This window comes from Myotis myotis, unplaced genomic scaffold (genome assembly GCF_014108235.1).
Source record: "Myotis myotis isolate mMyoMyo1 unplaced genomic scaffold, mMyoMyo1.p scaffold_m19_p_1, whole genome shotgun sequence".
Classification (NCBI taxonomy): Eukaryota; Metazoa; Chordata; class Mammalia; order Chiroptera; family Vespertilionidae; genus Myotis; species Myotis myotis.
The window spans coordinates 147,122,789-147,146,293 of NW_023416313.1; the positions used below are offsets into that span (position 1 = coordinate 147,122,789).

Here is a 23,505-nt window from a genome sequence, read left to right on the forward strand (position 1 = left end):
GCCCCGCCCCCGCCAGGCCCCGCCCCGTCTCTAGCCCGGCCCTGGCCCCGCCCCCGCCAGGCCCCGCCCCGTCTCCAGCCTGGCCCCGCCCCCGCGCGGGGCGAGTGTACACCCCGCCGCAGTCGCAGCTCGCCATTGGAGAACCTGGCAGCCAGGTGAGGCAGGTCTCCGGGAGCGGCGCGGGCGGCAGGTAACAGACGCGAGTTCCGCCCAGTTAGGGCTCAGCGTCCCCGTCCTTGGCTCACCCCCCCACCCCAGAACCCGCGCCACCCGCGTGGGGCTCGGCCTGACTGGGCCAGGCCGGGGCCAGAACTTCAGATAGCCCAGGGCTCGGCGTGGACGCTGCGCCAGGGACTGGAGGGCCCAGCCAGCCTCACTCCGAGTCCCAGTAGGTGCCCTGCCCTGAACAGCCCCACCCGCCCCTTTCTTCACTTGGGCGTCCCCAAACGGACAGCTGCCTGGCCCTGGGCCTGGACCCAGGTGTCTCCCTCTGAAGCATCGCAACCATGGCTCCTCCTCCTACCACCCTCCGGGGTCCCCCTCAACTATCTGCAGGCTTCCCTCAGAGCAAATCTTTGCTTCCACAGATTTTTACCCCTTTGCTTGTGAGTAAGCATGGCAGCTGCCATGAAGGGCCAAGTGTGCGTGGTGACTGGTGCTTCCCGGGGAATCGGTCGCGGCATCGCCTTGCAGCTCTGCCAAGCAGGTGCCACCGTGTACATCACTGGCCGGCATCTGGACACACTGCGGGCTGCTGCTGAGGAGGTGAGAAGCCACCTAAGGGATCCCTTCCTGTTAACCACTCCTCCCAACCCCTTACCAAAACCCATAATATTCCTCGATAAAACGTGAACATTTTCTCAAAGTGGGATAAATGAACCCCACAAAACTTCAGATCAGGTCACAGTTACCACCAAGTGAGTTTTATGAAAAAAAAAACAAAAAAACACGTTCTGTTTGAAAGCTTTAGGGACTTTGGAATTGGAACTAAAGATTTGTAGACCTGTGCTTTCCTTCCTTTTAGGCAAGACTTTATTCAACTGTACATTTTCACTTGACTTTTCTACTGGTTTTCAGTTAAATACTTGGGTACACTTGATTTGCTAGGCACAGGGTGAAGCACTGGGGTTACCAAGATTAATAAGATATAACTTCTGCTCTTAAAAGCTAGGTCTAGCCAGCGGTAGAAGCAGTTCATGGCAATGTAATGTGGAGATGGTGAATGATAAGAGGTGAATGTGTGTGCACAGCATGCTCTGGGATTGAGGGGTGGATTTTGAGATGACACCAGAGAGTAGTTAGGGAAAGTGTTCTGGAGGAAGTGGTTCTTGAACGGAGTGTTCAAAGGTAAGAGTTGGGTCAAAGAAGCTAAGACACACTGGCAAAGGGGCCTTTGCAAGCAGAGGGACAGTGGTGAAGGAGTGTGGACACTGTGAGAAAGAATTGCAAAACATACAGGTGCAAAGTAGGGGCGGAGGTGAGAGGCTGGAAAGGAAACAGACTGGGCCTTGGGAGACCCTGGTATCTGTCAGGGCCAGCCTGACAGGGTTGAGCCGGGCTGAGGCAGGGAGGTGGGAATTGAGAAAAGAAAGAAAGACAGGAAAGTGGGGTCGGGAGGACCCCAGTTCTCTCAATGAACTGAAGCGAGTTTATTAGCTATACAATCCTATTTATACACAACACACTGAATCGGAGGTCTGTCAAGAGGAATGTATTCTTTGTTCCTCTTAATCTCTGAGGGAGAGATACAGCAGAAGGACAAGTTCTCAGTACAGCATATCTCAGTAAATAGTTATAGACTTCTTGGCAAGCTATGAAAGGCTGTTCTCATTCTACAAATGTTACTCCCATTCTACTGATAATCACCATCCAAAAAAGTCTGGGAAAACTGTGTGGGTAAGGGTCCCAGCCTTGCTAGCCCCTTCAGGTGCAAGGACCTTGCCAGCTTACATCTGGCCCCCAACAGATCCCCCTTCTTTGTTTTTTAGGCGAAGTTCATGTTTCAGTGTCTGACAGTTTTTTATGTGTAAATGTCAGCAGTAATATTTCAGTTCTGGATGGTGGACAAATGGTGGCAATGCAGGTCCGACCCTCTCTGGTTTGGTCCTGGGCAACTTGCAGCGATGCACAGCTGCTGACTGCTAGCATGATAAGGCATCTTCACCATCTTTATTTCTGGACTGCTTCTCTTCTTGTTGTCTCATGAGGCCACTGCTATTCTGTGGCTGGAGCAGTCCTGATAATTCCTCTCTGTTGCAGGAATTCACATGGTCTTGGAGTTGTTTTCTGAAAATATACAAATGTATTCTCGACCAAAGGTTAATAAAGGAATCATATCTATAATTTAGACTTGGGATTCTTTTAAATTTTGTCCAAACGATTTTCCTTTGGCTTATTTTGACACCATGTATATTTTCATGGGTGTCTTGCTATTAGCATTATAAATGAAAAAATTAATTTTCAAGTAAAAATATTAAAGCAATTAAGGCATTTACTTAACAGGTTATCATTTACTTAACAGGTTATTATTCCACTATCCCTCCTTTTTTATTTTTTAATATTAGGAGGTTTTTGGAAATTATATAATGCAGTCTAGATAACTTTAAATTTTAATTTTTGTATAAAAATATGACTGCTTTAGGTTTATAGTATGTTAAGCAATTTGTCCATGAAATGAAAATTTTGGCTAATACTTTATGAATAATTACTTATATTAATTAGTAAAATTTAATTAATCTGAAAACTTGACTACTATTTTACTGTTAAATTTAATACTTTAATAACAATCTTAGTTTATACTGTAAATATTAATGGAAAGGATTATTTTGCATCCTTGAGAAGGCCCTGAGCATTCCTGGTGTTAAGCTAGATTTATATATAGGGTAGCTGCTGTTAGCTAAGTCTCTGTTATCTGGGTATCAATCTCGGCTGGGCTAAGTCTCTTTCTGTTATCTGGGTCCTGATCTGAGCTGGGCATGGGAAGCGCAGCAGCCATGGGGGCAGGAGACCTCCGCGAGTGTTCAAGCCCCTGCATAGTTGGGGAGGTGAGGATCTCTGCCCCACCTCTGCTGACCCCCAAGTTCTCCCCTGAGGCCCCCTGTGACTGTGCCTGTCTTAGGTTGCCCCTCCCAGAGGGGTCTTACCTGTCGTTGACTAACCAGCCATCCTCCGGGGCCAAGCAGGGTGATGTGAGGTTTAGTTTTGTCTCCTTGGTAGCGTATGCCCCTGTGGCCTCCATGCCCAGTAACTGCCTTTGAATCCCCTCGCCTGCTGGCGGGGCCCCGGCATTGATCATGGAGAACCCAGATTTCTTCTCTAGAGAGGGCCCAGCTTACGCCATTGGGCAAGAGACAGATCCATGGTACCAGCCACCATGAGGCTTCAACCTCAGTATGAACAGAGAGCTTAGGTAACAGCTGTGGGCAATTGGAAGAGAGACCCCCTTTGGTAAAAAGGGTCAAGAGAGGTCAATATAGAATGCTTAAGTGCCTTCCCAGGGGGCCTTCCACACAGTGGAAGGGATAAAATGCTTTTATGTTTTTATTAAATTCCTGCCAAACAATTAGTTTGTAAGCTTGTTTGGAATAAATGTTAATATGCTGTTGTAAAATATTAAAAATTATTATTTTTTTCTTTTAAAAAAATATTATATGTTTTTATTGATTTCAGAGTGGAAGGGAGAGGGAGAAACAGAAACATCAATGATGGGAGAGAATCATCAATCGGCTGCCTCCTGCATGCCCACAATTGAGGATTAAGCCCACAACCTGGGCATGTGCCAGGACTGGGAATAGAATCGTGACCTCCATGTTCATAGTTTGATGCTTAACCACTTGGCCATGCCAGTCTGGCTCTTGCTACTTTTAAGATCCTCTCTTTTTCTTTAACTTTTGGTATTTAAATTATAATATGTTTTGGTGTGGGCCTTTTGGGTTCAACTTGTTTGAGACTCTCTGAAGTTATTGGACTTGTATGTGCATTTCCTTCATCAGGTTAGAGAAGTTTTCAGTCATTATTTCTTCAAAGAGATTTTTAATCACTTTTTCTCTCTTCTCTCCTTTTGGTACCTTTATGATGCAAATATTAGTATTCTTGATTTTGTAACTATTTTGGTTAATTTTTTAATAGTTATTTTCTCCTAACTTGTGTTCAGACTATGGGTTTGATCTTCTGCTTCATCTAACCTGCTATTTATTCCCTCTAGTTCATTCTTCATTTTTTGTTGGGGTCCAACCCCAGCAGGTACAGGGATCCCCAAAGGTGTGGACAGAGTCGGTGAAGAAGGAATGACACGGAGACAGTGTTCAGTTGATCAGCAGCCTAGCCAGGATCTCTAGCCAAGTTCTGGTCAGGATCTCCAGCAAAGTTCTGGTTAGGATCTCCAGCCAGGTTCTGTGTCCATGTTCTCTTGCTAGGTTCTCCAGCCAGGTTATCCAGCCAGGTTCTGTAGCCATGTTCCCTCGCTAGGTTCTGTCCAGGTTCTCCAGCCAGGTTCGGTCACCAGGTTCTAGTCAGGTTCTCTTGCCATGTTCTATCCAGGTTCTGTAGCCAGGTTCTGTCTCTAGGTCCTTCAGCCAGGTTCTCTCGCTAGGTTCTGTCTCTAGGTTCTGTGGCCAGTATCTGTCCAGGATCTTTTGCCATGTTCTCTCGCTAGGTTCTATCTCTAGGTCCTGTGGCCAGTTTCTGTCCAGGATCTTTTGCCATGTTCTCTTGCTAGGTTCTGTCTCTAGGTTCTGTCTCCAGTTTCTGTCCAGGATCTTTTCCCATGTTCTCTCCAGTGAAGTTCTTCTGTCTCTAGGTTCTTTATTTTTATTATTATTAAATTAAATCTTTATTGTTCAGATTATTACATTTGTTCCTCTTTTTTCCCACCATAACTCCCCTCCTCCCAGTTCCCACCCCACCCTCCGCCCTCACTCCCCACCCACTGTCCTCATCCATAGGTGCACGATTTTTGTCCAGTCTCTTTCCACATCTCCCACACCCCTTTCCCCCCCAGGAATAATCAGTCCATTCCCTTTCTATGTCCCTGATTCTATTATAATCACCAGTTCATTCTGTTCATCAGATTATTTATTCACTTGATTCTTAGATTCACTTGTTGATAGGTGCGTATTTGTTGTTCATAATTTGTATCTTTACCTTTTTCTTCTTCTTCCTCTTCTTAAAGGATACCTTTCAGCATTTCATATAATACTGGTTTGGCCATGATGAACTCCTTTAGCTTTTCCTTATCTGTGAAGCTCTTTATCTGACCTTCAGTTCTGAATGATAGCTTTGCTGGATAAAGTAATCTTGGTTGTAGGTTCTTGATATTCATCACTTTGAATATTTCTTGCCATTCCCTTCTGGCCTGCAAAGTTTCTGTTGAGAAATCAGCTGACAGTCGTATGGGTATTCCCTTGTAGGTCACTGAGTTTCTTTCTCTTGCTGCTTTTAAGAATCTCTATTTGTCTTTTGCTCTTGGCATTTTAATTATGATGTGTCTTGGTGTGGTCCTCTTTGGATTCCTTTTGTTTGGGGTTCTCTGCTCTTCCTGGACCTGTAAGTCTATTTCTTTCACCAGGTGGGGGAAGTTTTCTGTCATTATTTCTTCAAATAGGTTTTCAATATCTTTTTTTTTTTTAATTCTTTTTTTTTTAATTAAATCTTTATTGTTCAGATTATTACATTTGTTCCTCTTTTTTTTCCCCCCCATAACTCCCCTCCTCCCAGTTCCCGCCCCACCCTCCGCCCTCACTCCCCACCCACTGTCCTCATCCATAGGTGCATGATTTTTGTCCAGTCTCTTCCCGCATCTCCCACACCCCTTTCCCCCCCCAGGAATAGTCAGTCCATTCCCTTTCTATGTCCCTGATTCTATTATAATCAACAGTTCATTCTGTTCATCAGATTATTTATTCACTTGATTCTTAGATTCACTTGTTGATAGATGCATATTTGTTGTTCATAATTTGTATCTTTACCTTTTTCTTCCTCTTCCTCTTCTTAAAGGATACCTTTCAGCATTTCATATAATTCTGGTTTGGTGGTGATGAACTCCTTTAGCTTTTCCTTATCTGTGAAGCTCTTTATCTGACCTTCAATTCTGAATGATAGCTTTGCTGGATAAAGTAATCTTGGTTGTAGGTTCTTGGTATTCATCACTTTGAATATTTCTTGCCACTCCCTTCTGGCCTGCAAAGTTTCTGTTGAGAAATCAGCTGACAGTCGTATGGGTATTCCCTTGTAGGTAACTGAGTTTCTTTCTCTTGCTGTTTTTAAGATTCTCTCTTTATCTTTTGCTCTTGGCATTTTAATGATGATGTGTCTTGGTGTGGTCCTCTTTGGATTCCTTTTGTTTGGGGTTCTCTGCGCTTCTTGGACCTGTAAGTCCATTTCTTTCACCAGGTGGGGGAAGTTTTCTGTCATTATTTCTTCAAATAGGTTTTCAATATCTTGCTCTCTCTCATCTTCTGGCACCCCTATAATTCTGATGTTGGTACGCTTGAAGCTGTCCCAGAGGCTCCTTACACTATCCTCGCATTTTCGGATTCTTTTTTCATTTTGCTTTTCCAGTTGGGTGTTTTTTGCTTCCTTGCATTTCAAATCATTGGCTTGATTCTTGCGCTCCTCTGGTCTGCTGTCGGGAGTCTGTATAATATTCGTTATTTCAGTCCGTGTATGCTTAATTTCTAGTTGGTTCCCCAATATAACATCAAGGGTCTCATTAGTTTTCTTGTAGATCTCATTAAGTTTATCGGCGGCTTCTAAACAGTTCTTGAGAGACCTTAAAAGTGTGGTTCTGAACTCTATATCTTCCATTGACAATTTTGTCCTGTTTCTTTGTCTCCGCATTTTGTTATGCTTCCTTGGTGCACCCCCTAGTGGTCTTTGTTCGCAGTCTTATAGTTAAATCTTGATTGTTGTAGCTAATTCCAGGGAGGGTTTGACCTCCAGGCCAAGTGGCTATGAGAATCAGCTGTGTCAGCAGTGAGAGAATTTCTGTCCTCTAGGGAGGTGCTAATCTGGCGTTTGTCTGAGGCTATCCGGCAAAAGCCTCTGTGCAGGGCTTGGGCGGTGCGGGTCGCACAGGATCAACAGGGTGGGCCGGAGAGAGCAGTTATGGCGGCTCTCAGTCCTGTCCCCAGGGGCTCTGCCTCTCTGAGTCCCAGCACCCGCTGCAAAGCTCAGAGAGAAAGCTGCACTCGCTCTGACCGAAGCCAGACAGTCCCGCTTCTCCTGTTTGAGTCTGGGTCCCTAAAGACTTGCCGGGATCTGGAGCTCAGAGTCTGCGACTCCCTCCCGATTGAAAACGCCAACCGCACCCTCCGCCGCCAGCCCGCTCCGCGCACTCCGCACCTCAGAATTTGACTTCAGCACTGCGCCTCCTCTGAGTGTCCGTATGCGTTTCTCTTTCCTCCTAGTTGTAGGACTTCCACTCAGCCAGCGTTCCTGTGTTTCTGGGTGATGTCCCTTCCGTTTTTTGGTTTCACTTTTGAAGTAGTTGTTCAAAGCAGCAAACTCCAGTGTTAACCTATGCCGCCATCTTGGTTCTCCGGTTTTCAATATCTTGCTCTCTCTCATCTTCTGGCACCCCTATAATTCTGATGTTGGTACGCTTGAAGCTGTCCCAGAGGCTCCTTACACTATCTTCGTATTTTCGGATTCTTTTTTCATTTTGCTTTTCTGGTTGGGTGTTTTTTGCTTCTTCGCATTTCAAATCTTTGTCTTGATTCTTGTGCTCCTCTGGTCTGCTGTTGGGAGTCTGTATAGTATTCGTTATTTCAGTTCGTGTATGCTTAATTTCTAGTTGGTTCTTTATCATAACATCAAGGGTCTCATTAGATTTCTTGAGGATCTCACTACATTTATCGACGGCTTCTTGACAGTTCTTAAGAGACCTTAAAAGTGTGGTTCTGAATTCAATATCCTCCATTGACAGTTTTGTCCTGTTTCTTTGTCTCCGCATTTTTTATGCTTTCTTGGTGCACCCCCTAGTGGTCTTTGTGCCCAGTCTTGTTGTAGTTAAGCCTTGATTGTTGTCGGCAATACCAGGGGTCTAAAAATTATTAATGAGCTTTTGTTATTTTAAATTATATCTTAATATTCTACTGCTGTATTTTAAGAAATATTAAATAAGATAACTTGTTTTGCCCTTTCTTAGAGGCAAAAACTTAAAATATATATTTATTAATATTTATTTTATAAAGCTTTCTATGTGATTTCAAGTATATTAAATTGGCTTTATTAAAAAATCATTTAAGAAAAGAGAATAGCCAAAACCGGTTTGGCTCAGTGGATAGAGCGTCGGCTTGCGGACTGGGGGGTCCCAGGTTCGATTCCGGTCAAGGGCATGTGCCTGGGTTGCGGGCATATCCCCAGTGGGAGATGTGCAGGAGGCAGCTGATCGATGTTTCTCTCTCATCGATGTTTCTAACTCTCTATCTCTCTCCCTTCCTCTCTGTAAAAAATCAATAAAATATATTTAAAAAAAAAAAAAAAAAAAAAAGAAAAGAGAATAAACTTTTGAAAACATTTCAGTGCCCATGAAATGTCCTAAAGTCATTCCTTGATTATAGTTTTGAAATCTAACTTAAAAAACTATTAAATATATATGTGTATATATAATTTAAAGATTATATACCTTTTATAATTATTAAGAGATATCAATTAAATTAAAACTGATCTTTGTATTTAAAAATTTTGGTTGGGATTATAGAATTTATCCTCTTTTTTCAATTAGATAAATGTTGAAATTTTATTATAATTATATGATTTCTCCCAATTTATGTAACCAGAACTTTATACTCTTAGCTGGCAAGTTAAATATTTAGTATTTCTTAATCAGTAACATTTTTAAGAATAAACTTCAAAAATACATGACATAATCAATAGATTTAATTCTGTCCTCTAGATTTTTCATGAGGGACATTTAGATTAATATTTTAGCATTTTGTTATTTCAGAATATCTAATTTAATTTAGTAAACTCCTAAGCCTTGGGGTGCCATTCACTGAAAACAGGTAACCATTAAAATGCAAATTAGTTACATTCTTTCTACCAAGGATGGGAAACTGGGAAGCAAGCCTCTCTTTAAAAGTTGTCACTGGCAGGAAATTTTTGGCCTACCTGCTCTGTTTCTAATAGAGCCCTTCCTCTATTAGAAATTGCTTTGGGCCGGAACCGGTTTGGCTCAGTGGATAGAGCGTCGGCCTGCGGACTGAAAGGTCCCGGGTTCGATTCCGGTCAAGGGCATGTACCTGGGTTGTGGGCACATCCCCAGTGGGAGATGTGCAAGAGGCAGCTGGTCGATGTTTCTCTCTCATCGATGTTTCTAACTCTCTATCTCTCTCTCTTCCTCTCTGTGAAAAATCAATAAAATATATTTTTAAAAAAAAAGAAATTGCATCACCACCAAACCAGGATTATATGAAATGCTGAAAGGTATCCTTTAAGAAGAGGAAGAGGAAGAAAAAGGTAAAGATACAAATTATGAACAACAAACATGCATCTATCAACAAGTGAATCTAAGAATCAAGTGAATAAATAATCTGATGAACAGAATGAACTGTTGATTATAATAGAATCAGGGACATAGAAAGGGAATGGACTGACTATTCTTGCGGGGGAAGGGGGTGTGGGAGATGCGGGAAGAGACTGGACAAAAATTGTGCACCTATGGATGAGGACAGTGGGTGGGGAGTGAGGGCGGAGGGTGGGGCGGGAACTGGGAGGAGGGGAGTTATGGGGGGGGAAAAGAGGAACTAATGTAATAATCTGAACAATAAAGATTAAAAAAAAAAAAGAAAAGAAATTGCTTTGGGAAGCCAGCCTTAATTAAAGGGCGTAGCCGTCTTTTACCTGGGCTACTTAGATTTTTATAATTAATATATTTTAATAATTCTTGAGATTTAAATTCAATTTATTATTTTAAGGCATGTTCTTTAGCAAATTTTTGTAACAGAGATAATTTTACTGAATTTCCTTTTCGGCCTTGAAATTAACTTTTTAATATTCTTAATTAGTATTTAAAAACTGTTCTTTATCATGGAAATGCCAATCCTGCTGCTAGAATCTAGCCAGCATCTTTTTTTTTCTTTGAGTTAAATTTTGCTATTTTTATTAGGAAATAATCAGTCTTAGGTTCTATTTTGTATATTTGTAAAGAGATTTCAGCTCAAAACTCTATCTAAATGTCCAAAATTGGACGTTGCGCACCTTAGTTCCAAGCCAGTTTTTAAATTTCAGATCCGGTGGCATTTGCTGTAGCTGTATCGGAAATGCAAGGAAATCATCACTTCTTCTCTATGTGGGAGGTTTTAAATCTAATGATATTTTGTTTATTTCAGTAGGCAAGGGCAGCACCCTGGGCAGACAGAATGTCTTATTTCTATGGATCCAAGGTCCAGCCCGGCACTTCTGGGGGCTGCTCGGAATAGCTCTTGTATCTATTTTGCTCTCTGGGGCGGACTGGGTGCTGTGCAGTCTGCTGGCCTTGAGACGGCATAAGGACAGGAGGGTAAATAGACAATGCTCCTGTTATTTGCTGTGTCTGGGCTGGCCCCTTTTGGTAGTTTCCCGACTGGTGTTGAGGCAAAGAATTTCCCTGGATATCTGCTTTACATTTACACTCATTTGCCCAATGTTTTCCTTTTTTACATTTAGGGCATAGTCCAGGTTGTTTGGGACCTTTGCCATTTCCTTTATTAACCCCTTTATTAGAAGGACACTGTTTTGCCATGTGTCCTCCACAAGTGTAGCACTTGTATGTTTGACTTTTCCCTGTGCTAAATTGTTGCTGAAGAATTCCTTCAATGGTGGTTCCCTTTAATGCAGCCGCAATGGCAACTCCTTGTATATATGAGGGACCAATATCTGCGCAAATGCGGATATAATCTGAGAGAGTCCCCTGTCTTTGATAGGGCCGCAGTGCAGCTTGGCAGGCAGTGTTGGCGTTTTCATATGCCAACTGTTTAACTATTAACATGCCAGCCTCTTCATCCACCACTACTTGGCCACAGCCTGTAATAGCCGAGAGACAAAATCCTGATACTTTTCATCTGGCCCTTGAATAATTTTTGAGAGCTCTTCTGTTTTCTAACCAGAGGTGGGTAACTTTTTCCAGGCTCTGACCCCAGCTCCATTAATCTGTCCATAAGCTTCCTGGGGGTATTGAATTTGATTGTGGGTATCAGCATAGACTCCTTCACCTACCAGCATTTCATAAGAAATATTAACCTGGGCCGCTCGATTACGAGAAGCTTGTTCCTTAGCCTTTTCATCATATTCTGATTTCCACAAGAGATAATCCCCTCCTGATACACAAGCCTTGGCAATAGCTCTCCAATCATTAGGTGGGAGAGCCTCTGAGGCCATAGTTTCCAAGATGGTTAAAGTATAAGGGGAAGTGGGCCCATACTGAGCACAGGCTGTTTTTAACTCTTTTAAAGTTTTAAAAGGAAGCGGGTCATAAGCACGCTCACGCTGTCCCGTGTGAGGGCTCACCCATTCCATAACAGAGAAGGCGTGAATGCCCAATTCCTCACCACACTTTCGTGCTTCCTGCAAGGCCAGCTGGAGAGGGGAAAGTGGAACTGGTGCTGCACAAGGCAGCGGAGAGCGGCGGGAACGGCCCCCCGCGGCTGCTCTTTTTCTTGCCAAGAAGCTTTAATGTTTCTACAAAGCATTCCAGCACATCCTCTATATCACTGCCATCTTCAGTTCCAGCAGAAAAACATTCTTCCTCCTCTTCTGCCTGAACAATACCTGTATTATCATCATGACAAAGAGCAGCAGCTTCCTCAAAATCCTCCTCATCTTGAGGAGTTAAATTGTCTTTAAAAGTTACATTATTTCTTTTTAATATACTGTCTCTTTTAGACTCCTGTTTTGTGCTATCACGCTGCTTCTCCTTTTTTTCTGGCTTAAGAGATGGTTGATTATGGTCATGCGTGGGATCTAAATAATCCCGTATTAAATTCGATAAGGAAATGCAGACCTCCTGTCTGAATTTTAAAAAATGTTCTACTTGCTTGTCATTAACCTTAGTTCCTCTACTATTGAACATAAACTTTAACATTTGCCCATAAAGGGCATTTTCTCTAGATTCTAATTGCCCCATGCTTTACTCCCGATTATCAAAAAATTGCTCCTCCCTTACCTTAACGAGTGCACTCTTTATCCGGAGGAGATCCTCACGTCGTCTCTCCAAGCCCGACTGAGTTCCTCACCGTCTTTTTCCCAGTTCCTCAGTCCCTTAGCTCGGGCGCCAGATCTGTCAGGGCCAGCCTGACAGGGTTGAGCTGGGCTGAGGCAGGGAGGTGGGAATTGAGAAAAGAAAGAAAGACAGGAAAGCGGGGTCGGGAGGACCCCAGTTCTCTCAATGAACTGAAGCAAGTTTATTAGCTATACAATCCTATTTATACACAACACACTGAATCGGAGGTCTGTCAAGAGGAATGTATTCTTTGTTCCTCTTAATCTCTGAGGGAGAGATACAGCAGAAGGACAAGTTCTCAGTACAGCATATCTCAGTAAATAGTTATAGACTTCTTGGCAAGCTATGAAAGGCTGTTCTCATTCTACAAATGTTACTCCCATTCTACTGATAATCGCCATCCAAACAAGTATGGGAAAACTGTGTGGGTAAGTTGTCCCAGCCTTGCTAGCCCCTTCAGGTGCAAGGACCTTGCCAGCTTACATCTGGCGCCCAACACTGGTAGATAACTTTGGCTTTATTCTCTAAGACAGCAGTTCTCAACCTGTGGGTCGCGACCCCTTTGGCGGTCAAACGACCCTTTCACAGGGGTCGCCTAAGACCATCCTGCATATCAGATATTTACATTACGATTCATAACAGTAGCAACATTACAGTTATGAAGAAGCAACGAAAATAATTTTATGGTTGGGTCACAACATGAGGAACTGTATTTAAAGGGCCAGAAGGTTGAGAACCACTGCAGTCTAAGAGATGGTGATCCCATTGGAGGATTTAAAACAGATTTGTGTTTTAAATAGTTCATACTGTCTGGCTGGGATATGAAGAATTAATTTAAGGCAGAAAGACAGGAAGTCCAGTGAGCACTTAGTAGGCAAGTAGGCAAGGGGGTTGGACTTGGAGAATAGGAGGCCTGTTCCTGAATAAGGTACTCTTCTTCCTCTCAAGTTAGAGGATGGGGCACATTTGTAGACGCTGAGATGGAACGGGAAGTAGAAATAGTTCATGCCTGACAGCTTTTATTTCCTTGTTACCAGGAAGGAGCACAGGTGGAGTGAGGGTAAGAGGACTGGGATTGAGTAGGGGTTCCACATGAGTGGGGGGGAAAAAAAGTTCTGTTTGAAAGCTTTAGGGACTTTGGAATTTCAACTAAGGGCATGTGAGATGGAAGTAGCCAAGGGCAAGGAAAAAGATGAATACTCATTTCTTAACAGCAGCCTCCGTGTCTTGTTTGTCTCATACCTTCCACATGCAGAGTACAATGCCTTGTGCATACAAGGCCTCAGTAAATGTTTGTATCCTAGTATTTTTAAAGCTGAGATTCCAATCCACCTTGCTCTAAAAAGGGAGGACCTAGCACTCCTGAAATTCCTCACCCAGACATCAGAGGGCGATATTGCCAACCATGTTCCCTCAGCTGCTGACTGATTCCTATGATGGCCTTCCAGCTCCCAAGCTGGGAGTGGAGGGAAGCTGCATTATGTCTACACTCCTGTGCGACTGTGAGCTCATATCCTCTCTGTCTCTCTCCAGGCGCAATCCCGAGGGGGCAAGTGTGTGCCTGTGGTGTGTGATTCAGGCCAGGAGAGTGAAGTGCGAAACCTATTTGAGAAGGTTGATCGAGAACAGAACGGACGTTTGGATGTGCTGGTCAACAATGCCTATGCTGGGGTTCAGGTACTCTTTAAACTTTGATCCCAACTCCGCACTCATGACCTCCTCCTGTGACCCCTGAGTTTTTATCCCCACTAATTGTCCTTCCATTATCCTGCCCCTCAGACCTTCCTGCCTCAGGCCATCCAATTCATCACTCTCCCTGTACTTTCTAGACAATCATAGACAACCGTAAGAAGGCATTCTGGGAAAGCCCTGCCTCCATGTGGGATGATGTCAACAATGTTGGACTCAGGTAAGTGTCCCCCTTATCTCACTGCAAGGACCTGGGCTCCCCTCACCCACTTAGCCAGGCTGACGGCCCCGATCTTTCCCCATATGCCCTTTCCTTTTCTCTCTGACCTCCCATCTCTTTCTTCTCCCTCTTGTCCCATCTATCCCACTCACCTCTGGAGAAGTTCCATCCAAGTGAATCTGTACCTGGGAATGTCAACTTTTGTCTTGTTTTTGTCAGTAATTTTCATCTGGCCGTGCCCTTTGCTTCTCTCCTGCCTCACTCTCTGCCCATCCAAATGCATGACCCAGAAGGGAACTTGCTTCCCTCAATAATGCACACCACCCGTAGCCAATATTTCCAAAAAAATTAGAGGGAGAAATTGTTTTGTTTTATCAATCCTCACCTGAGGATATTTTTTTCCATTGATTTTTTTAGAAAGAGTAGAGGGAGGAAGAGACAGAGAAATATCGATGTGAGAGACACACTTCAATTGGTTGCCTCCCGAACACGCCCCGACTGGGGCTGGGGATCAAGCCTGCAACCAAAGCACATGCCCTTGACCAGAATCGAACCTGAGACTCTTCAGTCATCAGGCTGATGCTGTAACCACTGAGCCAAACCAGCTAGGGCAGAAATTGTTTTGTTTTAGATCAAAAGAAAGTCAATAAGAAAGAGTGACTGTCAGTCTTCCTAGCCTCCAGATCCTCACTCCAGACCCACAGGCAAGGGCACTCCCAGGTCAGAGTTGGGAGGGCAGGGGTGTCACGGGTTACATGTACATGTGGTACGGGAGTGAGATGAAACACAGCATTTAGTTTGCTCGACATGATATACACCAGTCATGTCTGTGTTTATTATTTTTGGAACTATGGTAGTCTCATAAACTACACTCCCTGAACATGACCTGTGGGAATAACTTAAGATATTATCTGAAAACCTGAGACTAAAGTGTTTAAGAACACCCATGGTTTCTAGTGGCAATCCCAAGGAAGCAGAATGAGAATCCAACTGTGATTCCCAAAGTAGAAGAAAGATTATGAGGACAGAGAGGGGTGGTTAGCCAAGAAGCAAGAAAAGAAAACTCAAACAGCTGGAAAAGGCAACGCCCACATCCTTAGTCCTCCAAACAGCGCCTTTCACCTCCTCTCTTGCTGATCGGCGTTTCCAGCCTACAAGGGGCAAAGGCCAGCCCTGATGAATTCTCCAAGGTAAAGATCACTTTGTGAGCCTCTTGAAGGCCCACCACCATCTCCTCTCACCTCCCAACACACATTCACATACATGTTTACTGCCTTTCCTTTGCATTACCTTAGGCTGGGCTTCCTTTTGAAACCATAGGTCTCTCTACTTGTTTTCATTTGGAAGTTCAAGTTTCCCATGGAAAAGAATTTTTTTTTTGGTTACCAAGTTAGTGTATATTATTTTTTAAAATTTTGAAAAAAAAGTGAAAATCGGTATTATCTTACTCTGTCATCACCACCTTCCTCCCTTGACTGAGTTATAGCTACTGTTGATAATCTAGTATTCTACCATACTTTTAAATAGTTGACTCAGTGTACGTATCATAATTTATCTACCTAACCCTTTATCTATTGCAGTAGTGGAATCTTGGAAAAAATATGTACTTCTTAAAGATTTAATAAACATTATCAAACTGTCCTCAAAAAAACCCCCACCAATTCATAAACTCATGACAATGAAGGGGGGTATCTTTTCTATGCCCTCAGCCATGCTAAACAATCAGGTCACTCAGTCATGCAAGCTTTGCCACTCTGATAGGCCAAAGATACCATAAGGTGGGGATTTTGTTTTTGTTGTTGTTTTATTGATTTCAGAGAGGAAGAGAGAGGGTGAGAGAGATAGAAACATCAATGATGAGAGAGAATCATGGATTGGCTGCCTCCTGCACGCCCCACACTAGGGATGAGCCTGCAACCTGGGCATGTACCCTAACCAGGAATCAAACCCTGACCTCCTGGTTCGTAGGTCAATGCTCAACCACTGAGCCACACCGGCCGGGCTAAGGTGGTTTTAATTCATATTTTTTTATTTGTGAAGTTGAGCTTTTTTTTAAAAACTTTAATGTTTTTATTTTTTATTGATTTCAGAGTGGAATGGAAAGAGTGAGAGAGATAGAACCATCAGTGATGAGAGAGAATCTGCTGTCTCCTGCATGCCCCCTACTGGGGATTAAGCCAGTAATCAGGCATGTGCCCTTGAACAGAATCGAACCCAGGACCCTTCAGTCCACAAGCTGATGCTCTAGCCACTGAACTAAACTGGCTAGAGCAAGTTGAGCTTTTTATCCATTTATTTATTGGCTCTTTATTCTTTTTTTATAGTCCTTTGGTTTATTTTCTGGGACTAAAAAAAGTATAAGCATAAATGTTTTTACGTGATCCTCTTGAAGATAACCTCTATGTAGGTTTTGTTTTATTTTATTTTATTTTATTTTATTTTGTAAGAGAACATTTATTTGGTAAATTACAGAGGTAGAAAAAGTAGTTCCTAGAAGAAATGGGCTTAGGAAACAAGTTATGGAGGTAAAGGAAGGGTCCTTGGAGCTTGGAGTGAGAAAGCTTTGGTAACATGCCTGGGGAGGGGTGCGGGGGGAGAAGGGGAAAGGAAAAGGCATAGGCGCGGGCATACTCCTGGGAGGGAGAGCTTTGAAGACATCCTTTAAAGTAATTTATAAAATGGCTTAATTTGTGTCTCTTGGTTATCAGGACCCTTCAATGTCACTGTCAGCCTTGATTAATTGGTGGAAAATTTCAGAGCAGAAGTAGCTTATGAATGTTTTCCCAATCATAATCATCAGAGGAATATTTTATCCTTTCATCATAAATCTCTGAAAAGTAGACACATTCGTTCATTGTTAATGGGACAAGGAGCAATGTCATAGAGTGTTAATCCATTAAATTAGCTTCTACCCCTAAAGAAATTTCTGAAAATCATGTATATAAGTCAGGAAAAAACCAAGGAAGGAACATGACATAGACCATTCTGCTGCAGTAGTGATCATATGAAGCACATAACCTTTGTTCCAGTGGAATGTTTGTACTACATCTGTGCCAAAACTACCACTACAAAAGTGATGAGCAAATCAGCATGCTACATGCACTTACTTACTCCACACCAGACAACCAAAGACTGAGCCAGAAGATTTGTTTGGCGTGAATTTTGGGCTGCATTTGGTAGGAAAGGATGGTCTGAACAAACATACACAATGAGCTCATACAAAAGGTGAGCACAGCTCCACATACATGTGCAATAAAAAAGGTGGTTTCTGGAAGTTTGCCACAACAGAAAGTCCTAAACAACTCAGCAATCCAAATACAAAGCCAGCCTCGTTTAATCTGGTGATACATTTTCCTTCAGGATTCAGAGCATGAACTTGCTTATAATGAACATAAATGGTAGCAAGGCATAAAACTGCAGCGAAATTTAACATTTCCCCAAACAAGCACTTTTCTGGAGCTGATGTACCTGATATAAGACAAAGCAGGTCAACATGGCGGAGAGTTGACCCTGGAGAAAGCAGCTGCCACCCAAATTATAAGGGCTGAAAGAGGGAAACTGAGGCCTTGCTGAAACCACCATATTTCAAACAGGTTTTTGTTACTTGCTTGGTTTTATCTTCCTCACTAAAGTTTAAGTTCTGTGAGAGCAGGAACCAACTGTTTTGTCCACCATTTTATTTCCAGCTCCTATTTTAGTATCAGTCTTCAAATCTACCCAACCTGCCCCGTGTGTAAATCCTATGTTCTCTGCTTTCTTTGACAATCCATGAATCAGAACTGCGGTTACAATTTTTCAAATCCCATAAATATTTAAATGCCACTGGTAATAAGATGAATTCCTTATGCTGCCTCCTCTCAGTGGTGACTGCTTGCTAGGATGAGCCACCAGGACTGACCTTTGGGTCTGGAGCCTATGGGCTGGATGGAGATGGGGTGGGCCCCAGGGCAGGTACCTGAGCGGCCAGGCCAGGCCAGGCCCGGGTGCACTCACTGCCCTGAGGAGCACACTTGCCCTGCCCACTCACTTCAGTTAGCACTTTATTTTTTGGGAGTTGTTTGTATTATTAACATATTCTTTTTACATCAGTTTATAAGATATCTGTGGAATAGGTTCCTTTGATACATTTTACAAATATTTTTCCCAATTGACTACTCATCATTTTGCATACATGCTCTCCCCAGCTTTCTCTATACACATAAACATATATAGATGTATGTACTTATACATTTATATATATATACTAGAGGCCCGGTGCATGAAATTCATGTACGGGTAGGGCCACTAGGCCTGTCTGGTGATCAGGGCCAATCTGTGGGGTGACTGGAGGGACAATTGGGGGGCCCCTGCTGGCACCCACCTTGGCCAGCCTGACACCACCTGCTAGCTGGCCCTGCCCCTGCCACCGGTAGCCTCCCTCTGTGGGGCAATCAGGGGCCCCCCGCTGGCACCCACCTTGGCTGCCTGGGGCCTGTGGGCAGCTCCTGCATTGAGCGTCTGCCCCCTGGTGGTCAGTGCATGTCATAGCAACTGGTCACTCCACCATTTGGTCAATTTGCATATTAGGCTTTATTATATAGGATATGTCTTAATTTTAAGAAGTCAATCTTTTATATTTTCTATCTTGAACGCAGCGCCTTAGACCGCTCGGCCATCCTGACTTGCTTTTATATTTTCTATCTTGCTGTGATGCTAAGACAAGCCTTCCCCACCCCAAGTTTATGAGCACATTGTCATGCTTTCTTTTAGTGCTTTTGTGCCTTCATTTTTTTAATAGTCAAACAATTTATCCTTTTAGAATGCATTTTGAAAACATAAATGAAGTAGGTAGCCAATCCCACCTGCCAAATAAATAGCCAGTTATCCCAAATTCATTTATTGAATGACCCCTCTTTCCCTGTAGACTTGAAGTGTTCCCTTTATAATTCACTGAATTCTCATTTACATGTGGATCTAATTATTGACTATCTCGTTTCACTGACTCTCTGTATATTGTTATACTAGTCCTGCAGTCTTTTTTTAAAATATATTTTATTGATTTTTTACAGAGAGGAAGGGAGAGAGACAGAGAGTCAGAAACATCGATGCGAGAGAAACATCAATCAGCTGCCTCCTGCACATCTCCTACTGGGGATGTGCCCGCAACCCAGGTACATGCCCTTGACTGGAATCGAACCCGGGACCTCTCAGTCCGCAGGCCGACGCTCTAGCCACTGAGCCAAACTGGTTTCGGCAGTACTGCATTCTTTCAACTAGTATGTCATTGTACATTTTAATAAGGGGTGGTAAGATGGGGGAGCATATCCCCCACCCACAGATATTACTCTTCTTTTTTTTTTTTCAGAATTTACCTGGCTATTCCATGTTTATTATAATGGAGCTTTAGATTATTTTGTCAATTCCTCCAAAAGTCTTATAGAGATACTAGAGGCCCAATGCACGAATTTGTGCATGGGTGGGGTCCCTCGGCCTGGCCGGCGATTGGCCAGGGGGAGGGACCGCAGGAGGTTGGCTGGCCAGGGGAGAGTGACCTAGGGAGGTTGACCAGCTGGCCCAGTGAGGGACAGCGGAAGGTTGGCCAGCAGTGGGAGGTTGGCTGTGGGAGCGCACTGACCACCAGGGGGCAGCTCCTGCATTGAGCGTCTGCTCCCTGGTGGTAGGTGCACATCACAGCGACCAGTCATTTGATCATAAGGGGCGCTTAGGCTTTTATATATATAGAAAACTCAAATTGACTGAATCTATAGATTAATTTAAGTAGAACTGATGTTTTACATGTTTTTCCTTCCAAATAAATTATGCCTAGCCCTAACCGGTTTGGCTCGGTGGGTAGAGCGTCGGCCTGCGGACTGAAAGGTCCCAAATTTGATTCCGGCCAAGGGCATCTACCTTGGTTGTGGGCACATCCCCAGTAGGAGGTGTGCAGGAGGCAGCTGATCGATGTTTCTCTCTCATTGATGTTTCTAACTCTCTATCCCTCTCCCTTCTGCTCTGTGAAAAATCAATAAAATATATTTTTAAAAAAATTATGCCTGTACCTGGCCTTTTACATTAGACAGCACTTTATAGTTTTTCCATGTAGATCTTATATATAGCTACGTTCCCCCTGAGCTAGTTTAGGTTTGTAATTGCTATTATGACAGAGCTCTTCCTTTACATCTCCTAGAGAGTGCCATTTCCCTCCTTCAGTGGTTAATTTTACCAGTATTCCTCTCAGAAGGAGGCCTCAAGTCCTTGGTTCTTCAGGTCTGTGGCCACCCCTATGCTGCCTTCTCCTGGCTGACCACAGCCACTAGAGGGCAGTGGGAGCTGTCAAGGCTACAGCACCCTCCCCAGCACTGAACACAGTCCATTCCTTCCTTGTCCCACCTCTAGAGGCCACTACTTGTGCTCAGTGTATGGGGCTCGGCTGATGGTACCAGCCGGCCGGGGGCTCATCGTGGTCATCTCCTCCATTGGGGGGCTGCAGTATCTCTTCAATGTTCCTTATGGCGTGGGCAAAGCTGCGGTAAGAACCCAGGGGCACAGGGGTTGGGGCTGTATAGGACAGTGACGGTACCCAGTTAGTTCGGGAGTTAAATCCCCAGTGATCAGAGTGGGAGGCCAACTTCACCTTTCCTCCTGCCCCTCCATGGACAGTTCCTTCACCTGGGCTCCTCTGCTGGGCAGAGTAAGTAGTGCACTAGGAGAGATGGCCAGCTGAGACAGAGCGCCTAGGAAGGGCATGGGACGGGGACATCTTCAGCCGAAGCAGGGAGGGCAGGGGAGGAAGGTGACGTGGCCAGTGCCCCGGCTCTCACCCTGCCCTGTCTCTGCAGTGTGACAGGATGGCTGCAGACTGTGCCCAGGAGCTGCGGCGCCACGGGGTCAGCTACGTGTCTCTCTGGCCAGGGTTGGTGCAGACAGAGCTGCTGAGGGATCATTTGGAGAAGAGTGACACTGGCGAGGACCTCCTGTTTAAGCAGGTTGGCAAGGGGAGGCCGAGGTGGCAGAGAATGCAGGGGAATCAGCTCCCCCTCCTTAATGTCAAGACAGTAACAACAGCAAGGAGCAAATACCCGGGTGCTCACCATGGCAGCAAATTATGGGGCTGAGCACTGCACACACGGAATGTCCTCTACTCCTGTAAGGGAGACAGTATCTCCTTTTTATAGATAGTGAAACTGAAACCCAGAGAAGTAAGAAACTTGCTTAAGGCCACGGATGGCTTAAGTGGAAAGACTACCCACCTCCATAGCCCATGGCCGTGACCCCACAGTGTACTATCCTAGAAGGTCAACAGAGTTGGCTTCCCCAGATCCTTCCACTTAGGAAAGACAGTGGGCCCTAGTGCCGGGATACAAGGTCACAGGGATGTGGGGAGGAATGGCTCCAGCACCTTCCGAGATGCTGAGTCCTACAGGTGCGCGATGAGGGCCTCTGCTCTGGAACAGAAGCTGAAAGCAGAGGAGAGACTTGGGCGGTGCTCTGAGAAACTAACCCTTCGCTTCTCTGCTCCTATGTTTCAGCTCAAAATTAATTTCTCATCCGCGGAGACCACGGAAATGAGTGGCAAATGCGTGGTGGCTTTGGCAACAGGTGAAGAGGTTGGGGGCAGCTGGTAACAAGAAGGGCCTGCAGCGGTTCTCAACCTGTGGGTCGCGACCAATGAAAATACATCCTGCATATCAGATATTCACATTACAATTCATAACAGTAGCAAAATTACAGTTATGAAGTGGCAACAAAAATAATTTTATGGTTGGGGGTCACCACAACATGAGGAACTGTATTAAAGGGTCACGGCATTAGGAAGGTTGAGAACCACTATCTGCAGGGTGGTGGCAGCCAGTTCTGGGCCCTGGCTCAGGAGGTAGTTGGGGAATAAACCATTCTTTTCTCTGGCTTCTGGAGTCCCACAGGGTCAGGATTCCCAATTTTTGAGGATTGGGTGCTTCAAGAACTAGCTCCTAGGAGGTATGGCCAGAAGCCAGAGGCTCGGGAACAGAGAGAAACAATTCTGGTCTCCTAAGCCTGTCTCAGTAGTGCCCTGTCCCATTGGGCCCAAACCTCGTCACCCTGCACCACTGCCATGCCATATCAGCTGTATGTGCCCACAGACCCCAATATCCTGAGCCTGAGCGGGAAGGTGCTGCCATCTTGTGACCTTGCTCGACGCTATGGCCTTCGGGATGTGGATGGTAAGAGCTCTACCCCAGCATCCAGCCTGGACCTCTCTTCCTTCTGTTTCCTGCTCACCCCGTTCCTTCCTCCCTCACATCCCACTCGGTCAGTCTCTTCAGCCAAGGAGTGGGAAATGAGGGTCTAATCCTCCTCCCTGTTGTTCTCAGGCCGCCCCATCCAGGACTATTTGTCTTTGAGTTCGGTTCTCTCCCAAGCCACCAGCCTGAGCTGGCTGGCCTCCTACTTGCCTGGCTTCCTCCGTATGCCCAAGTGGATTATGACCCTCTACACAAGCAAGTTCTAATCCTCCTGGCCTGAGGCCACCACTCTGTCTTTTCATTTGTTATGGGCGGCTGAGCCCAGCTCAGTGGAACAGGCAGCCTTTCCCACCCACCAAGTGCCCCTGATACAAAGAGAAGGTCTCTGTGTGTGTGTCCCTGGTGAGCCCTGGGGCCCCATAGGCCCTTCTTTGTGCCTTGGTTTTCTTTGTCCCTACGTTTTACTTTTTGCTTAAGTTTTGAAAAATGTTCTTGGTACTAATAAAGTTCTCATTTCTCCAACACATTTGTGTGCTGATTCTGTACTGGGCCAGTTGATAACTACTTGAGAGAAAGACTCACAGGTACCCAAAATGGAGTTCGGTCCCTGGGACAAGGCCCCTTCCTCCAGATCTGTCCATCTCAGGGGCATTTGCCCTTGGCCCAAAGGCCTGTTTCTCACAACCAGAAGCAGACTTTCTCAGCCTCACACTGCTTCCCTGCCCCTTCAGTCCACCCTCTTCAGAGATGCCTGCTGCTTCCAGCTGGGCCTGACCCAGTGAGCGCACGTTCCTCGGTGTTGAGGATTTTTGGAATTTGGGAGGGAACTACTGCCTGAATTCAAGTGAGGGGCAGAGGAATAACTGATGGAACTAGCACCCCCATCCTTCCTCTCGGGATGATATCAAGAGCCCTTTAAGGCAAGGCAACAGAGGTTGTGTTCCAAAGAGGAGCCAAGGGCCACTGGCGGGGGGGAGCCCTCCAGCCAGCAGCCGGGATGGCCATGGAGGTAAAGGGATAGCGGCTGTAAAGCAGGGGCAGAGACCAATGCCAGTCTTCAGAAAAGGCAGGGTAAGAGCTGAGGCCTCCCGAGGCTGCCCGTGGTATCTGCAGCAGCTGCAGCCTTCCTGTGGCTCTCTGGGGACAGCCTGCTTACTGTTCATTTGGTTGCCGCGGCAGCTCACTGGCTTGTGAGA

The 23,505-nt window shown here is 44.9% G+C and overlaps 1 protein-coding gene and 1 pseudogene across 4 annotated transcripts; one reads left to right on the plus strand and one right to left on the minus strand.

Annotated features, from left to right (window-relative positions):
• Window positions 1–40: 40 nt before the first annotated feature.
• Window positions 41–22,833, plus strand: DHRS1 (dehydrogenase/reductase 1). Of its 4 annotated transcripts, none has more exons than XM_036354504.1 (9): window positions 41–155; window positions 588–765; window positions 13,733–13,876; window positions 14,029–14,108; window positions 20,484–20,616; window positions 20,927–21,073; window positions 21,617–21,686; window positions 22,208–22,288; window positions 22,439–22,833. In XM_036354504.1, exons 2-9 carry the CDS (start codon window positions 616–618, stop codon window positions 22,573–22,575), a joined length of 942 nt encoding a protein of 313 aa, XP_036210397.1. In that variant the 5' UTR covers window positions 41–155; window positions 588–615; the 3' UTR covers window positions 22,576–22,833. The 4 variants fall into 4 exon arrangements, with proteins under 4 accessions (XP_036210397.1, XP_036210390.1, XP_036210415.1 ...); XM_036354497.1 differs by having other exon boundaries at window positions 85–190; XM_036354513.1 differs by lacking the exon at window positions 41–155 and adding an exon at window positions 259–388.
• Window positions 16,871–18,763, minus strand: LOC118674040 (annotated as a pseudogene).
• Window positions 22,834–23,505: the final 672 nt, after the last annotated feature.

Bases quoted from the DNA above. Each gene is read 5' to 3' on its own strand.
- DHRS1 (XM_036354504.1), top strand. From the start codon at position 616: ATGGCAGCTGCCATGAAGGGCCAAGTGTGCGTGGTGACTGGTGCTTCC. The intron at 13,877-14,028 runs GTACTCTTTAAA...TGTACTTTCTAG, and splicing joins ATGCCTATGCTGGGGTTCAG to ACAATCATAGACAACCGTAA. The intron at 20,617-20,926 runs GTAAGAACCCAG...CTGTCTCTGCAG, and splicing joins ATGGCGTGGGCAAAGCTGCG to TGTGACAGGATGGCTGCAGA.